This window comes from Cloeon dipterum, chromosome 3, assembly GCF_949628265.1.
Source record: "Cloeon dipterum chromosome 3, ieCloDipt1.1, whole genome shotgun sequence".
NCBI lineage: Eukaryota > Metazoa > Arthropoda > Insecta > Ephemeroptera > Baetidae > Cloeon > Cloeon dipterum.
Window position 1 is genome coordinate 4,493,620 of NC_088788.1, and position 15,246 is coordinate 4,508,865.

The following is a 15,246-nucleotide window of genomic DNA, read 5'->3' on the forward strand; positions in this document are numbered from 1 at the left end:
GGTCAAAGACCCTACTTACAAGCATTGCCATTTCGATCGCGTGAAGTACTCATTTTTGTCTGCGGAAGGCGACCGGTCTCATAATTAACCCACTGACAGTGCTTGCAATAATTGGAATCAGCAGCTAAAATATTTATTTGGAACCAACGTAAGCTATTTTTTATATTGATATAATTACTGTTTGTCTCATGTTCATGTTACAATTCTTGTTCAACTTATTCGTATCAATCACATTCGATCATATATCACAACATATCAAATTTCATTAATATTTGTATGAAAACTGTGTTCATAGTGATCTCGTTGTAAAATTTTTAAAATTTATTACTTGACAATACAAAAAATGAAAAGAATCCTCCTTCAACTTGGGAATTTTCCTGATATTTGTTTCATAGTCATCATTTTTGGTTCTTAATCGGTCTTGGCAAAAATGTTATCTCTTCATAATTTTAATGAAAATTGAAATATTTTCAGTGGCCTTATAAAGACACCATTAAGATGGCTAGAACAACATCTCTTAGTGGATTAGCATTATCCGTGTTTCCATGGTATTGGGAATCCAACGAGGTTAACGACGAATTTTACCATTTCTACTTAGCTCGCTACAACAATTCTAAGTCCAAATCGTTCTTCAAAACCTTCAACGAGGCATTTCCATTCTACATTCCTCTTGGGTAAGGCGCTGCATAATTGTCATTTTCAAAATATTTTGAATGCTTCTTGAAATTTCTTTTATGATTTTATTCTCTCCCTTTTACTCTTTAACAATAATCTGCTTGAGTTAGAATAGTACGAAAAAATTATCTTGTTTATCGAAGTAAAAACTAAAACCCTTTTTGGATTTGTGTCATATTTTCAATTGGATATCTTTCAACTACAAGCTCAATGCAAAAATTAAAATAGACCAAAATGTTTGATATAAAAAATAATAATTAAAAGTAGTTTCTTAATAATTAGCACAAACATTTTGTAAGTATTTTATTTTATTTCTAATTTATTTATATATTAATTTTTTGTTGAATATATTTTTAATTAATAGTAAACTATATATTTGTTTGTATTAAATTATTTTGAATTTGTAAACTTTTAGCCACCATCAAATGAGCGTGAATAAACTGCGAGTAACGTACACTGACGAACAATATTTGCGGGTGGCAACTAGTTATGTGATGAACAACAAAGCCCACGATCACCTTCTTTGGAGGTTCTACACCGTCTTACAAAAGGACAGGAATTATCAGCACAGGCCACATGTGTGTGACATAAGAAAAGCCGCTTTCTTTTGGGTGAGAACAATCTTCAATAAGCATAAAAAAATACCTTAATCGGCAATCAATATTTTTAGGAGTCATCTTGGCAATGCTCCGACGCGCAGAGTTTCATTTTCGAGAAGTGGGTACTGCTGCAACTGCCGTTCCAACCCGTTCTTCTAAATCAGTGGCTCGTGGCCGTGCTCTACGAATCGTTATCCATCGAGCTGGAGTTGATGGACTTCTACAGCTTCCAATTTCCAGAGTCGTGCAAAACAGCTGTGGACAAACTGGATTTCATGTGGGTCGATTTAAACGAACACTTGGGACACTGTTTCGACTTACTGCAACACCTCGTGGACAGAGACATAAACTACGCACTACAAGAACTCGACTCGATCACGGAAAATATTAAATCGATGCTCTCAATCCTGGACTTTTGGTTCACGAATGGAAAAGGCGTGATTAGAGCTCTTAAGAAGATGTGTTGGGCTGGTGAAGACACCAAAAGCGCATTGGCAGCAAAGAGAAAGAGTGTGTCGCCGCTGAGCAACAGGAATTTCGTCTACAACCCAGAGTGGTGGACACAGACAGAAAATCGCTCGAGCAAACTATTTGGAAGCTCCTCTGAAGACGTTTTGCACCGATATCCATATCTCCAGATTGAGAATCGTACGGAAACAGAAAGGGCAAAACTGTATGGACAACTTTTCTGCAAGTTTCCTTTAGTGGTGGACACTGATACGGTTGAAACATATTTTGAAGGTGTTTCGTTGGACAATGAATTTTGGAATGAGCTGAAGGAAACGTCAAGTATGTTTATGTGCTCTTTAATTTTAAAATGGGTCTGCTAAAATTCTCCTTTTTATTTCAGACTTTGAATGCTTGCTCGACATTGATGAATGGCAACACGAATCCGGTATTTTGGGAGCAGTGTTAGCCATGAGGAGCAGAGCCACATTCATGGAGGCTGCGCTTAAGATTCCAGGGCACTTGAGCAAAGTTACAAAGAAATCGCCAATGGAGTTTTTCGACATCAACTTTGCAAACGCAAAAAGTGATTTAAAACTATCAGAAATAATTCAAATTCTCGACAACGTGGTGCCATCAGAAAAGTTTTCCTTATTCCACATGCTGGATCAATTGGAAGAATCTACCAAACAGCGCTTGGAACCAAGATTAGTGCTGAATATTTTTACCGACCTCAAGGTTGTGGCCGAAATCCTGGAGGTAGGCTAGAATTTTCATTATTTTTTTGTTCACTCTTCCAGAAATAATTTTCCACTTGCCAAGACTATGCTTTTTTCCTAAGATTTTTAATTCCACTTCACTTAGTAATGTGCTGTTTTTGACGATTTGGATATAAAATATGGTTATAACTATTGTCTCCAGAAAATGGTCACCTACAAATTCAATGAAATATATAACTTCATGGCATTTTTTTAAAATTACAAATAAAATTCCTTATGTTTCAGGCCAAAATTCGATACACGGTACTCAAACACATATCTTACTGCTACAAAGGTCTAGACCACGACGAGGGAGAGCTACATGACTTTAAAGATTGGTGTTTGGTGCAGTACTTGCTGCCTTGCTTTGTGGCCTCTCTGCTCGACCTCTGGGAAAACGAATCGGCGAAGGAGGGTGTGAAGATATGGTACCTGAAGTTTGTGTACGGCCTCATCGAGCTGTATGAAGCCGATACACCTGTAACCACCAACCATACGATCATGCAAGCCAACATAACATATTTTCCTCTCATTTGCTCATACCTCGAAAGGAACAGTGCGTTGTTGCAAATCTTCTGCAGAAAGGTTTCCGATTTTGTTACAACTGAGATGCGCCGCGGCAACGGCAAGTTCAATCACTATGAACATTTCTCGCTCTACGCCCTCGTGGAAGGCGTGAAATGCAAGAACCACTGTTACCATATTGAGCTCCACGATAGCGTCGCTCTTTGGAAATTTTTAGTGTTAGATTTTTTCATGAAAGTCGAAAAAACCGTGCTGGGCATCCCGACTGCAAAGCTGGTGCTTAACCCTCCCCTCACCCCATTGGAGAAGGATAAAGAAATGCTCGACTTGATTAGAGTCATCGCCTTCAAGAACGTAAATTCGGTAGATTTACATTGTGTGGATTTCATGCAGGAAAATTCCAGCATGACCGACCTGTTGCACACCACGATTGTGAATTTTTACAAGAGACATATGACACAAGACGATGTGCAATGTAAGCAGCGTTTACTGGGACACCTCACAGAGAAAATTAAATCTGAAGCTAGCTCCCTCACTTCTAGTAACATTTTCGGCATCATCTTTCACATTGTCATGCGGTACTCAGAAATGCACGGCCGAAATTACGGAAATTTTTTGAGAAATTTACCAATTCAGGAGCAATCTGCTCAAACGATATTTCGAACGACGGATATCGCGTACCTAGACTTCCTCCAGTCGGATGACATGCCAATTCTCAAAAAGATTGTTTCCGACCTGCTCGGGTCTGAATTCAGATCTGTGTACAGTCTAGCCAAAATTTTTTGGAATGATATTTACTACTTAGCCTTTAACGATGTCGACGAGGAGACAACAAAATTGAAAAGTTACACTCCAAGTGAGTTTTGGCACTTCCCTTTGCATCACTGCTGGACGTGCGGAACGGTTTCATTAGAATCTAAAGGATTCGTCGAGGTGAAGGACTCTGCTGGCAAAAGTGTCATCTACTGCTCAATTGAGTGCAAAGAAAAGGTCGAGCATTGAAATTTCCACATGCCTGCTATTTTAGATGTGTATGGAACAGACTCAATATATTTAATTTTAGAGCACTTTTATCTCGAATGACTCTCCTTCTTGAAATTGAGCCTTTGCAATATAGAGAAGAGATGTCAATGTATATATAGCATCTTTTATGCAATAAAAATAATGTCACATATGTAAGTTAATTTTTTAATTTGGAAATCCTCTGCCTCTTCATCATATAGAAATACCTCGATCAATTAGTTTTGAAACTAAAATAAATTCAATAATGATAAGAAACCAAGGAAATTTAACACTGCAAACACTTGGAAATGCAAGAAAATATCAAAAACTCTAATATTAGTAGCCCCCCCCCCAAAAAAAAACGTCAAAAATTAAATCTTACCCTTACTCATAATATCATATTATATGTTATTGAAATGTGGAGTGAGAAAGATCATTTTAACCATCTTCAACAGAGTTTCCTTTACTCATTTTCTTGCTTGAAGAAAAATAAGTGAAATATTTACCTCCCGTGAAATATTTGAAATTGCGAAAGCAAGAATTCTTCTAGTATTTTGTTGAGGGCAGTATACCTTTTTCGGACCTGAATTCTTTTCTGTTTTTCGTGTTCCCCACCTCCCTCAACAAATACAGCATTATATTGCGACCGCTGCGACTGTGACAATCGTTTCTCCTGCTCTCTCTCCTTGTAAAATGTAAGAAGAAGAAAAGGTGGTACTGCATGTATTCTGACTTACATTTCACTGATTTTCTATTACATTCTAATATTTCAGATTATGGCAAATAATGTTGAACGTCCCATCCGCCCTTTGGCCACCTTGCCCTGGGCTGGAAAAGTAAGCGAGGACGTCGAGTCGGTTTTCAAGACGTTCACTTTGGAGCTGAATGCCTCCGCGGTCTTCGAGAATCTCAAGATTCCAGCGTCAAAGAAAAAGAAACTATTCAGCAGCTTTAATTTCTTCAACAAGGATTTTCCATTTTATCTTCCTTTAGAGTGAGTCATTGAATTTTCGCGTTTGCCTATAATCTCAATAAGCTTTTCCATTTAATCTAAAGATTCCACCGAATTAATGTAGCAGAGCTCCAGAAAAATTTTAAACACGGAAGATATTGGGATGTGGCTCTTTACTTAGTAACTATTTGCAATGCCAGTGGAGTCCCCACTTGGAGCAAATTCGAATCTCAGGTCAACTCGAGAGACAGCACAATCACATGCAGACCAACCATACCCAAACATTTTCTGACGTCATCGCACAATTTTCCAGTTTAGTATATCTCAAGTGTTTGTTTAAAAAATAGCTCCCTCTATTTATTATTTAAAAAAAATATGAAATTTGCCAGATTTAAACCATGACATTGAGGACCTGTTAATCTATTCCCTTATAGTAGAGTAAAGACAATATATATAATAATGAATTAAATATATGTTGGAAACATAGGATAAAAGTCACATAAAAATTATATACACGAACATTCCTACTACTTTGCTAAGCCTGAATTTTGATCAGTTTCCTTCATTTACTTTTACATTTTCATTTTTTTTTTATTAATAAAAAATTGCGATCAAGGCAAACTTCCCAGGTTATTTATTTACTTATTTTATAATACATTTCTCAACTGCTTCCTCGAATTTCAGAACGGAATTCCTCAGTGCGGGAATGCGAGAGAGTATATTTTCGAGAAGTGGGTTTTAATCCAGTTGCCTTTTAAGCCCGTTCTCTTCCATCAGTGGCTCGTGGCAGTATATTACGAGGCGATGTCGTTTGAAATGGAGATTGCAGAATTTTACAGCTTCCCTTTTCCGGAATTTTGCCTGCCTGCTGTGAACATGCTTGACTCGATGTGGAAAAAACTTAGCAAAAATATTGGTCTGGGATTCGACTGGCTGCAAAGGTTCGCGGACGGCGGTCAGGAATTCGTCTTGAGCAGCGGCATGGAACTATTTTTAGAAACAATGAACGAGGTTCTCACGTTCCTGGAATTCTGGTTCCTCAAGGGACCAGCAGTGATAGTTGAGCTCAAGAAGCTGTGCTGGGGCAACCCAAATAACACTGCCAGCGACAAGATGGTCAAAATGAAGAAGGAGAAGCAGCCATTGAATGAGCGGATGTTCATTTACAACTTAGACTGGTGGAAGGCAGATGCTGCTGGAAAGCGCAAGATTTTTGGCTCTTCTTCCGACCTTCATGCAAAGCACTGCAAAAAATGTGCAAAACCTAAGAAAATTAGGGAAAAGGAGGATAAATTTTGCAAAGAAATTAGATATTTTATCAACGTCTCTCAATTTCAAATGGAGTTAATCAAAATACATGCTGATTTGGGGAAAGATGCGGTACTCAAGAAGCTTATCAGAAACTTTAACAATTGCTTACGTATGTATATTAGACAAATTATGTTTGATTTTAAACCAACGTCACTTTTTGCGATTTGATTACAGGATTGTTAGAAACGCTCAGAATCCAGCCTAAAGAGTTTGGAATTTTAGGCACGATTATGTTCATGAAATCCAGAGTCGCACTCGTGGACAGTGTGACTGCTCTTGCTGCACACATGAGCCAACTGTTGGACGAATTGCCAGCTACAATTTACGATATGAACCTTAAAGCTTGCAAGGATCAAACATTGCAGTGGATTACTTCAAATTTGGAAGTTAAAAAATTGAATAAGTTTAGTTTGTGTATTCTTTTGAGTAAATTAAATATTGAAATCCTCGGCAATGAAGTGAGAGCAACGCAACCGCCTTCGTTGGAACAAATTAAGGATGAGTTAGAGGTATGATCTTTTAATAATGCGCTGGTTAAACATATTTAAATTACAACTAAAATTTTAACAATATATTATAGGGCTGCGCTTTTAGCATTTTGAGCCAAAATTTACTTGATATCTGTTTTATTCTTTAAATTTATTTTCGCATCGTAAACGGAAACTTTTAATTAAATTTGGGCAGTAAATATTTTTCTGCATAATTTTCACTAATTCGGTGAAACAACAAAAAGCTCAATAGTACTTACAAAAACGATTTTGGTTTCTTAGACCGCGGTTACAATAAACATATAATACATATTGTAAATAATATGAAATAAAGCTTTGGAAAATTTGAAGAATAATCATTTTTCTTCATATAGTTGCTCCAGGATTCTTGAGAAACTTTTTTCTCATTTTTCCACATATATTTTAAGAAAACAATTGAAATTTTACCCTAAAACATTTTGTGAAAGACCAATATTTTAACTTGAAATTCCTCGACTGTCTTTTTTACTGTCAAGTTTTATCTCAAGGCTCACCACAGTAAAAACCAAAATTAATAATATTTTATACTATAAAGCTTTCAAAAAAAATTTTTAATGAAGAATGTGAAATGCGCAGCATGATTTTTTTTAATCGTTGAGAATTTAACTTGTTTGATGACTAATTTATTTTTTATTATAATTTCAGCTACGCATACAACAGTTGGTGTTGATGGCCATAAACAAGCATTACCCCGATTTTTTGAAGAAAAAACGGCCCTCAAATAAATTGACGGAACCCCCAGGAGATTGGCAAATTGGACAATATATTCTGCCCTGTTTGGTGGCTTCATACTTCGAAGATTGCTTATCTTTCCCACGCAAAATAGGTATCAATAACCAATATTTTAAATTGATCATCGCAATTCTCGGAAACTATAAGAGCGAGGGATTCCCAAAATCTTCGTCGCGCTGCGTCAATGACGATATTCGAAGCCACTTGGGGCTGTACCTCTCCATCTCTCATCGTCGCAGCGAGGATTTCATCAATCGCCACATCACAACGATTTTGTCCAAATTTTACGATAAAATCAGTGCCAATAATATGGTGGTGAACAGGGATTCCTTTAATCTAATAGAAAATTTTGTGAGCGACATTTTGGAGAGACACAAAGAGCAGTCTTTTGATCACTGGATTAGACTCATCTGGGACTTCATCAACAGGATTGGGACGGTTTTGGAGATGAATGCTGTTGATTTGATGAAAGTTCCAGAGGACCAAAAGAGAGCTGACATAATGTGTCTGATCAAAACGGTTCATTTCGACTTGGATGATTGCCAGCCAGACCTCAGCGAAATTGACCTTCTGATCATCACCATAAAAAACTGCACAGAGAGGCATGGAGCCAAGACCAAATTCACCAAACAAATGGAAGAGGAGATAAAAAACCAGGCGGGTTTTTTGAATAATAAGCAGATTTTGAAAATTGCCCTTTACTTGGCCTTGGAGTATCCCAAACTGGATTGTTCCACGTTCTCGAATCTTGGACAGATTCCACAGCCGAACAAAGCCATCGCCTTGGAAGTAATTTTGCACAGTTTCATCTCTGCAAAAGATCAGTGCTGGGAACTCAAGGAATTTGTTCACGACTTTTTTGATGAAGGTTCCTCCGTTTCGTTCAAATTTGCCAACAAGCTTCCAGCATGCTACAAAATTGCTTTAATCCAAATAATAGACGCTGCGTCCAAAGCAAAGGTACCATTTAACACCTTGTTTTTCCCAATCAAGCATTGCCGAAATTGCACCTCAGTAAAACAGCCGGAATCACCCAAAATATGCTCATTATGTACCACTTCGTACCCACAACGGAGCTTTTTCTGTTCACAAACATGTTTATTTGACGCGGCTTGTCTATATCACAATGATGAACATCTGAACTACATTTCATATAGAGAAAAGCAGAATGCAACAATTGAAGATTGAAACAAAAGGCGAAAAAGAGACCTTTTTAAAACTTGTACATATTTAGAAAGGTTTTACTTAGAAGCAAAATTTTAACTTTTTACACAGTTGCTGAGACGCGTTACACCAGAAGTATCGAAGTCAGACAAATGATAGTTCTAAATTCTCTACATATATGTTTGTTCTCACATTTCTGTGGAAACAATATAGATAATCAAAAAATTATCTGCTTTTTTACGTTCAGCTCTTACATTGACGTTTTTGTCAACTAAAATCCTCAAATGTATTTTTACGGACCTTTCGCAATAAAAATCTTACATAGCATAGAAGAGTTTTTTAATCTCGCATTTCCCTTTTTCAGTTCAGAGTATTCCAACGCCTCTGGCAAAAATGCTTAATTATTTAGAATTTGATTCTATGTTCAAATAAAAAATATATATAGCTTTTTAAAATTTATTTGCAGCCGCAATAGAATTTATTTCCTGGCGACATTTTAGAAAACGTCACTAGAGTTTGCTCAGCGCAGAGCCTACGCTGGCCGCGTGCTTCTCAGCGAACAGTTTCACTGCGTGCATAGCTGTTCCAGGCGAGCTGGTTACACCGTAGCCTCCGTGGCCGTAATTGTGCACAACCTAAGTGAAATAGCATAGAAATAATTAAAAAAAAGTTAATTTACAGGTATAAAATATTTTAATCCAATAAGAAATAACCCAAAAAAATTGTAAGCAACATACCGATAGATTTTTTCCAGAGGGAAGTTGAATATTCTCGGCCTCGACCCGGACAGGGTCCCTGTGTGGGCGCAGACCGACCCAATCCCTCACGAACTCGGCCTTTTCCAAGCTCGGGACAACAGCAGAACAGCGTTTCTGAATGTCAGCCTTGGTGAAAGGGCAAACGCTAAGGTCGTAGCTACCGTAGTTTCTGCAACCACCAAGGGTGATTGTGTTTCTGTTTGGGATGATGTAGGTGTCAAAGTCAGCCATGTAGCTCGCCTTCACCCACGGTGCTCGAACCTTAATAATCTGAACAAAGATTATTTAGAAGAATTAATAAGTTGTTTTTAATTTCTAACTTGTCCTCTGATGGGAGTCAGTTTTGGGTCATTGCACAGATACTTGGCACCCAGACCAGTGCAGTTAATGACCACGTCAAAATCTTCTACGTCTGAGAACGAGTTCACTTTGGCCTGCCGAAACTTGCCTCCAGACCGAGTGATTCTGTTATTTGGCGGAATTAATTTTTTTTATGTTAGGGAGAGTAATTTAATGTAAGAGTTTACTTTTCAATAGCCCATGGCTGATACTCTCGGCACTCCATGATCAGGGTTTTGTAAAAAGCGCCCCACTTCCATCCAGGGTACTCCTCGAGCTCGGACTCCGTCATGGAGCGGTAGACAGGCACCACGGTCTCTAACAAGTGGTTCTGTGAAATAAAATTAAAATCAAAATTTTTTTAGCACACAACTTATCATTTGTCCTCTGTAGTAGGAGGAACAGAGTGCAGATTAGCAGTTTCAAATCACCCAAAATAGTTAAAACACAACTAAAAACGCAGAGTCCTGACATGTATATTAAAATAATCTTACCTTGACCATTCCTTCGTTGTAGTTTGAAAATATGTAGGCAGGGATTTGGAAGATTCCACCGGCCTCGCCTTCCCCAGTGATACGCAGAGCGTCATAGTATCGATATGAATCCAGAATCCACTTCCTATAATATATAGTAAGAAAATAACGTGTATGAAGGTAAAATAAAAACAAAAATATTTACTTTGTGATTTCCAACGATGGACCGCTGAAGGAAGATGACGGACGGAAAAGTCCAGCCGCACCATCACTTGTGGTGTCCTGGTTGAATTTTTCTGCAATGATGGTCACGTCCAAGGTGGGAAACTCATTCTGCAGCTGAATGGCAGTGTTGAGGCCGACCACGCCGGCTCCCAAGATGCCAACTCGTTTCACTCCCATGTCTTGTGCGCTTCTGCAAGAGAAAGTCAATAATTAAATTCCTATATGCCAAAACCAAAGATTTCATGCGTTTTAGGAAAGAAATAATTTATTAAGAGCTTGATTTTTCTGTAGAGAACAATAAAAATTATTTATTTAAGGCTTAATTGCTACACATGCTTTACAAGCAATTGCTTTTTGTATTATTATAAGCTTTAATCACAAAATGTACACTGCTATTAATATTTGTATTTTTATGTTTCCGATCAGTTCTTGAGCCACGGATGTTGCAAAGCTTCATAAGCTGACGGCCTCTTTTTCCAGTCCAGGTCCAACAAGTACTTCAAGAAGTCACTGAACTTTCCAGCCTCGGTCGCGTCCATGCCGGACTCCTTCATCAGCAGCTTTTCAATGCTCGTGGACACCTGCTTGAGGTCAGGTCGCAGCTGTCCGTCGTGCATGTATATCCGTCTGGAGAGGTGGCCCGAGAGGGCGATGTGTTTGGGCACGGGCCCCAGCAGGGCATCGATGGCGGCAAGGTGGTTTTCCGTCACCGAGCCGTGCTCGTTGGCCTGCGCCGAGAAGAGAAAGCGGCCGGTGGCCAGCTCGTACGCCACGCAGGCCACGCTCCAGATGTCCGCGGAGGGCCCGTACTCGCCGCCGATCAGAACCTTTTTTAATTGCCGAATCGATCAGAAATTGGGATTTAATTAATTAATTAATCAACGATTACCTCGTAGCAACGGTACTGGCGCGTTTGGATTTCGTCTGAGAAGTGATTGTCGATGTAGCAGGCGTTGCCTAGGTCTGCGATTACCACGCTGGACGGACCCAGAGGGTCGGCTGCAACCAGCAACTGCCGTCTCATGTCAGTGTCATCCTTCAAGTGGGAAGGTAGTCCCACATCCTGATTAAAAATGAAAATATTATTAATTGGTGAATCAGCAGAGGACTGCAAAAACCAAGCAAGATTTTTTTTACATTGACCGAGGCATTATATTTTGGTAAAAAATAATTACTAATTATAATTAACTCAAAATGAAAATTACTAAGCCAAGAGACTGGGATCAAAACCACGTAGTTGGCTCTCAATCTTTCTAAATGATGATGTTTTTTGGATAAAATAAAGAACTTACCTCTGGACCAAGGATACTGTATCTGACTTTGTCCCAGAAGCACAAGGACCTCCTCCGTCTCAGTGCCAAGGAGCAGGAGCACGTGAAAGAGGCAGGGAGAGACCGGCCAGACTCGACAAGATCAAACGCCTCGGCAGCGAGTCTCCTCACTTGGTCCTGAGTGGTTGCCAACAAGATGTTTTCCGGTTTAATATCACAGTGGATGACGCCGCATACAGCGTGCAAGTAGTGCAGCCCCTCCAGGACCTGACGGATCACTTGTTTGACCTTTTGTGAGGAGTTTGATTGAAAAGTTCAATAAATTTGAGAACTCACGTGTGTCAGCGGTATTCCTTTGTAGTCTGATTCAGCAATCAATTTGAGCAGGGTGACGCCGAGCACGTCGAAGACCATACATTGGTGATTGCCGTTCGGTCCCGTCAAGGTGAAGCTGTCCAGCATTTGGACCACTCTGTCGGCGCCGATTATGCCTTCTTGCGAGTGGTGCCTCCTTACTTCCGCCAGCAATCTCATTTCATCCCGGGCAACGTCGGCATATTGCTGCGCACTTTTGATCACCTGCGGTAAATAAATAAAAATTATGATTTCTTCGCAAGTTGTCTGAGGTCTGAAGTAATGGAATTTTATCCAAAAATGAAAAGGAGATATAATTTGTCTGTCCAATAAATATTTAATTTTCTGCGAGTGTGAAGTGAAGTGTGCGAAACGGTCTCCCTATACGGAACTCAACCAAAATGTTCTGCACCGCGAAGGCTTAACCATGCACATAAAGAAACAGTTAGCCAAAAATATGTACGAAAAGTGAAAAAAGTATTTTTTGAGAGGAAAAAATGTACATTTAATTCTTTTAATCCAGCGAAAGCAGCTCTGCAAGGCAGGGTTGCATTTGCTTACCACCCGGTTTTTTCACCACTGGTTTTTAACGGTTTTTTACCACTCAATTTTTACCAATTTCCTGCGCAAGAATTGCAAGAAATGAATTATTCCATTTTTCTTCTGTGAAAATCTAAAATTTCGGTCGGAAAGCTCAAAATTTCCTCCGCTGTGCAGAAATTTTCATTTAAATTGCCATTGTGCTGTCTAAATTTCTCCTAAAATTTATCTCTGACAATTTTTCAAGTCGAGGTTGTAATAATTAGTAAATTGTTGAAAAATAAGGTGAAAACATTGCTTGCAAGAAACTGGTAAAAATTGAAAAAAACGCATTTTACCAATGCACTGCATTTTTTTTTAAAAAATGCGGATTTTTTGCAACCCTACTACAAGGCGCTCTACTGAAGGGAAAATTCTGATATTTAGTCAGTTAAATCTTTAATGAAAGGTATTCCACAATTTTTGGGGAAAATACATGATTTTGGACAAATTCCCCATAGGTCCATAATTTACATTAAATCCTTTAGGAAAAGTTGCAATCATTTAGTTAATTACCAAATCCCCATTTCAGGCAAAGTCAGCACTCTCAACATTATATTTAAATATTTGGACGTTAAATGACTTAAAATTTTACACACTAAATTCTCGGCAGCAAAAATTTAAAATAAAGCTGCAACAATCGTAATAATGGTTATTGTTTCAAATTATTATTAGGTAAAAAATAATTAACAGCTTAATTTTCCATTAACTACTGTCATCCAAAAAGATCAAAAATTTCTTATTAAACTCCGTTGTTTTATATTTTGATTACATAACAACTTTACTGACAATAATCGAGATTTGAAATTAACTGTTGCATTAAAGATTTTTTCCTCTAGAAATTACTTTCAATATTAGCAGTTAGATTTTCTTCATCTTTCAACTGCTCCGGTCTCGACTTAACGAAAAAATATGAATAAAAAAAATAAGTACGCACCTTGAGCGCGACGAAACGCTTTTCCAGGTTGTCCCATGCGAGCCAGACGGTGGAAAACTGTCCCCAGCCGAGCTTCCTGGTGCAGAAGTAGCGTCCCTGGTTTAGCCACTCCCCAAAGGTCAAAGGGTGGTATCCGCCCGGGCAGTACTCGAAGGCGTCCTCCTGCTCGTCGTCCTCTTCCTTGCCGCTCATGGCTGCGTTTGCAGCAGAGCGATGCCCGCTGGCCACGAATCCTGTCCGTGGCAAAAGCGGATCTACCGCCGCGCACTCGTACGGATGCCCGCGCCCGCTCGCCCGACAGACAGACAGACAAACGCACTCCAATACCATCTTTTTATTGTGTTACCAGATTCGCGTGTGCATGTAAACCCGTTCTGATGGGCGCTCAGCCATGCCGGGCAGGTGTCGGCGAGTGCATTCACCCAAAATTTCTTCAATGGGATACAAATACGAACATATATCACGGAGTTGGACGATTCGCGGATGCACGCACGCCGAGCGCTTGCATATACGGTTGTTTTTTTTTCTTTCCTCACCGATTAACACGCTGAAACGGACTATAACACGTCTTCTTAGAGCTGCTTGTTTGAAATTAGGCTCACCATTAAATATCTTGGGGATTGAAGACAGTTTAAGTGCGTCTGCTTTACTCTTAGACTCCAAATGAGTATACAAACCACGCAATTTATATAAAACTTTGAAGCCGCGCACTTAAAAATGTCTGAAATCATGCATTTCAAAAGAGCACGGAATGACAAGGCTTTACCTTATAGTCCGACCAATAAATTTTTAAGATGTGTTTGAGATTCAATATCAAATAGATTTTTTTTATTTATATATGAGGTTTCCAGACAGCCGTGAGTTTTTGTTATAATCATGAAACAATTAGTTATTTATTTAAATGACTTTATAGATTGTATAAATTTATTCATGACTGTGGCTTTATTTTTTTTTATTAAATGTTGAATTAAAATTCACAGTGCGGCATAAAAGTTGCAAATAAGACACAAACACTGCCAATACTGTAATAACATTGCAAATTATTTGATTGAAAAGAAAATCAAATTAAAAACAATAAATAAATACTAATTTTAAACTTAAATTTGTTAGTTAAAACGCCAAGTAAACCAACAATAAATAAACCAAACACGGAAAGAACAGTAGTTGTTTGCCTTCCTCAGCAGACTTGGCAATTTCACACTCATGCGCCCTAACATATTCTAACCCCCCGCGTCATTTTGTGAACCACACGAAAAAAATGAGTAAAGCACCTGTGAACAGGCAGAGCAGAGAGACAAAGCGTGTCCTAGAGCACCGCAGTGGCTTCCCGACTGGAGTGTTGTAACAGTCGCCAAGCAGAAAAGCCCATCAGCTCATCTGAACAATATTTCGGCAAGGCCGCCAGTATCTGTGTGTGACCTTGAACAATGTCATTGCTTCGAAGATTGTCACCAGGCGGCTTTTAATATTCTTATCAATTACCGCTGGAGCCGTAAATTGGTGTTAATATGAGCTAACCGTTTGCCTTGATGGGAGGGTGGAGCCAAAATTATCGGGGTGCACACTGGCACGTTGGCATTATGTTTTTTTTTTATCTAGGCCAATCTGCATATAATAT

General features: G+C 38.8%; 3 protein-coding genes and 1 long non-coding RNA gene across 4 annotated transcripts; 2 read left to right on the top strand and 2 right to left on the bottom strand.

The window, feature by feature from the left end:
- Positions 1-1,356: 1,356 nt before the first annotated feature.
- On the top strand, positions 1,357-4,088 carry LOC135939567 (uncharacterized). Its single transcript, XM_065484027.1, has 3 exons — positions 1,357-2,063; positions 2,125-2,480; positions 2,726-4,088. The coding sequence occupies exons 1-3, from the start codon at positions 1,487-1,489 to the stop codon at positions 4,004-4,006; spliced, it is 2,214 nt and encodes a 737-aa protein (XP_065340099.1). The 5' UTR covers positions 1,357-1,486; the 3' UTR covers positions 4,007-4,088.
- A 2,256-nt stretch (positions 4,089-6,344) lies between these two features.
- On the top strand, positions 6,345-7,470 carry LOC135938969 (uncharacterized). Its single transcript, XR_010574705.1, has 3 exons — positions 6,345-6,378; positions 6,444-6,778; positions 7,442-7,470. It is a non-coding gene; the product is annotated as an uncharacterized LOC135938969 (long non-coding RNA).
- Positions 7,471-9,134: 1,664 nt separating this feature from the next.
- Daao1 (D-amino acid oxidase 1) lies at positions 9,135-15,056 on the bottom strand. Its single transcript, XM_065483050.1, has 7 exons — positions 14,900-15,056; positions 10,468-10,677; positions 10,284-10,407; positions 9,978-10,120; positions 9,771-9,915; positions 9,430-9,720; positions 9,135-9,327 (listed from the first exon to the last, which is right to left on the bottom strand). The coding sequence occupies exons 2-7, from the start codon at positions 10,662-10,664 to the stop codon at positions 9,202-9,204; spliced, it is 1,026 nt and encodes a 341-aa protein (XP_065339122.1). The 5' UTR covers positions 10,665-10,677; positions 14,900-15,056; the 3' UTR covers positions 9,135-9,201.
- On the bottom strand, positions 10,768-14,902 carry LOC135938967 (SRSF protein kinase 2-like). The gene is made up of 5 exons (XM_065483049.1): positions 13,629-14,902; positions 12,095-12,337; positions 11,780-12,046; positions 11,377-11,550; positions 10,768-11,314 (listed from the first exon to the last, which is right to left on the bottom strand). Exons 1-5 carry the CDS (start codon positions 13,956-13,958, stop codon positions 10,910-10,912), a joined length of 1,419 nt encoding a protein of 472 aa, XP_065339121.1. The 5' UTR covers positions 13,959-14,902; the 3' UTR covers positions 10,768-10,909.
- Positions 15,057-15,246: the final 190 nt, after the last annotated feature.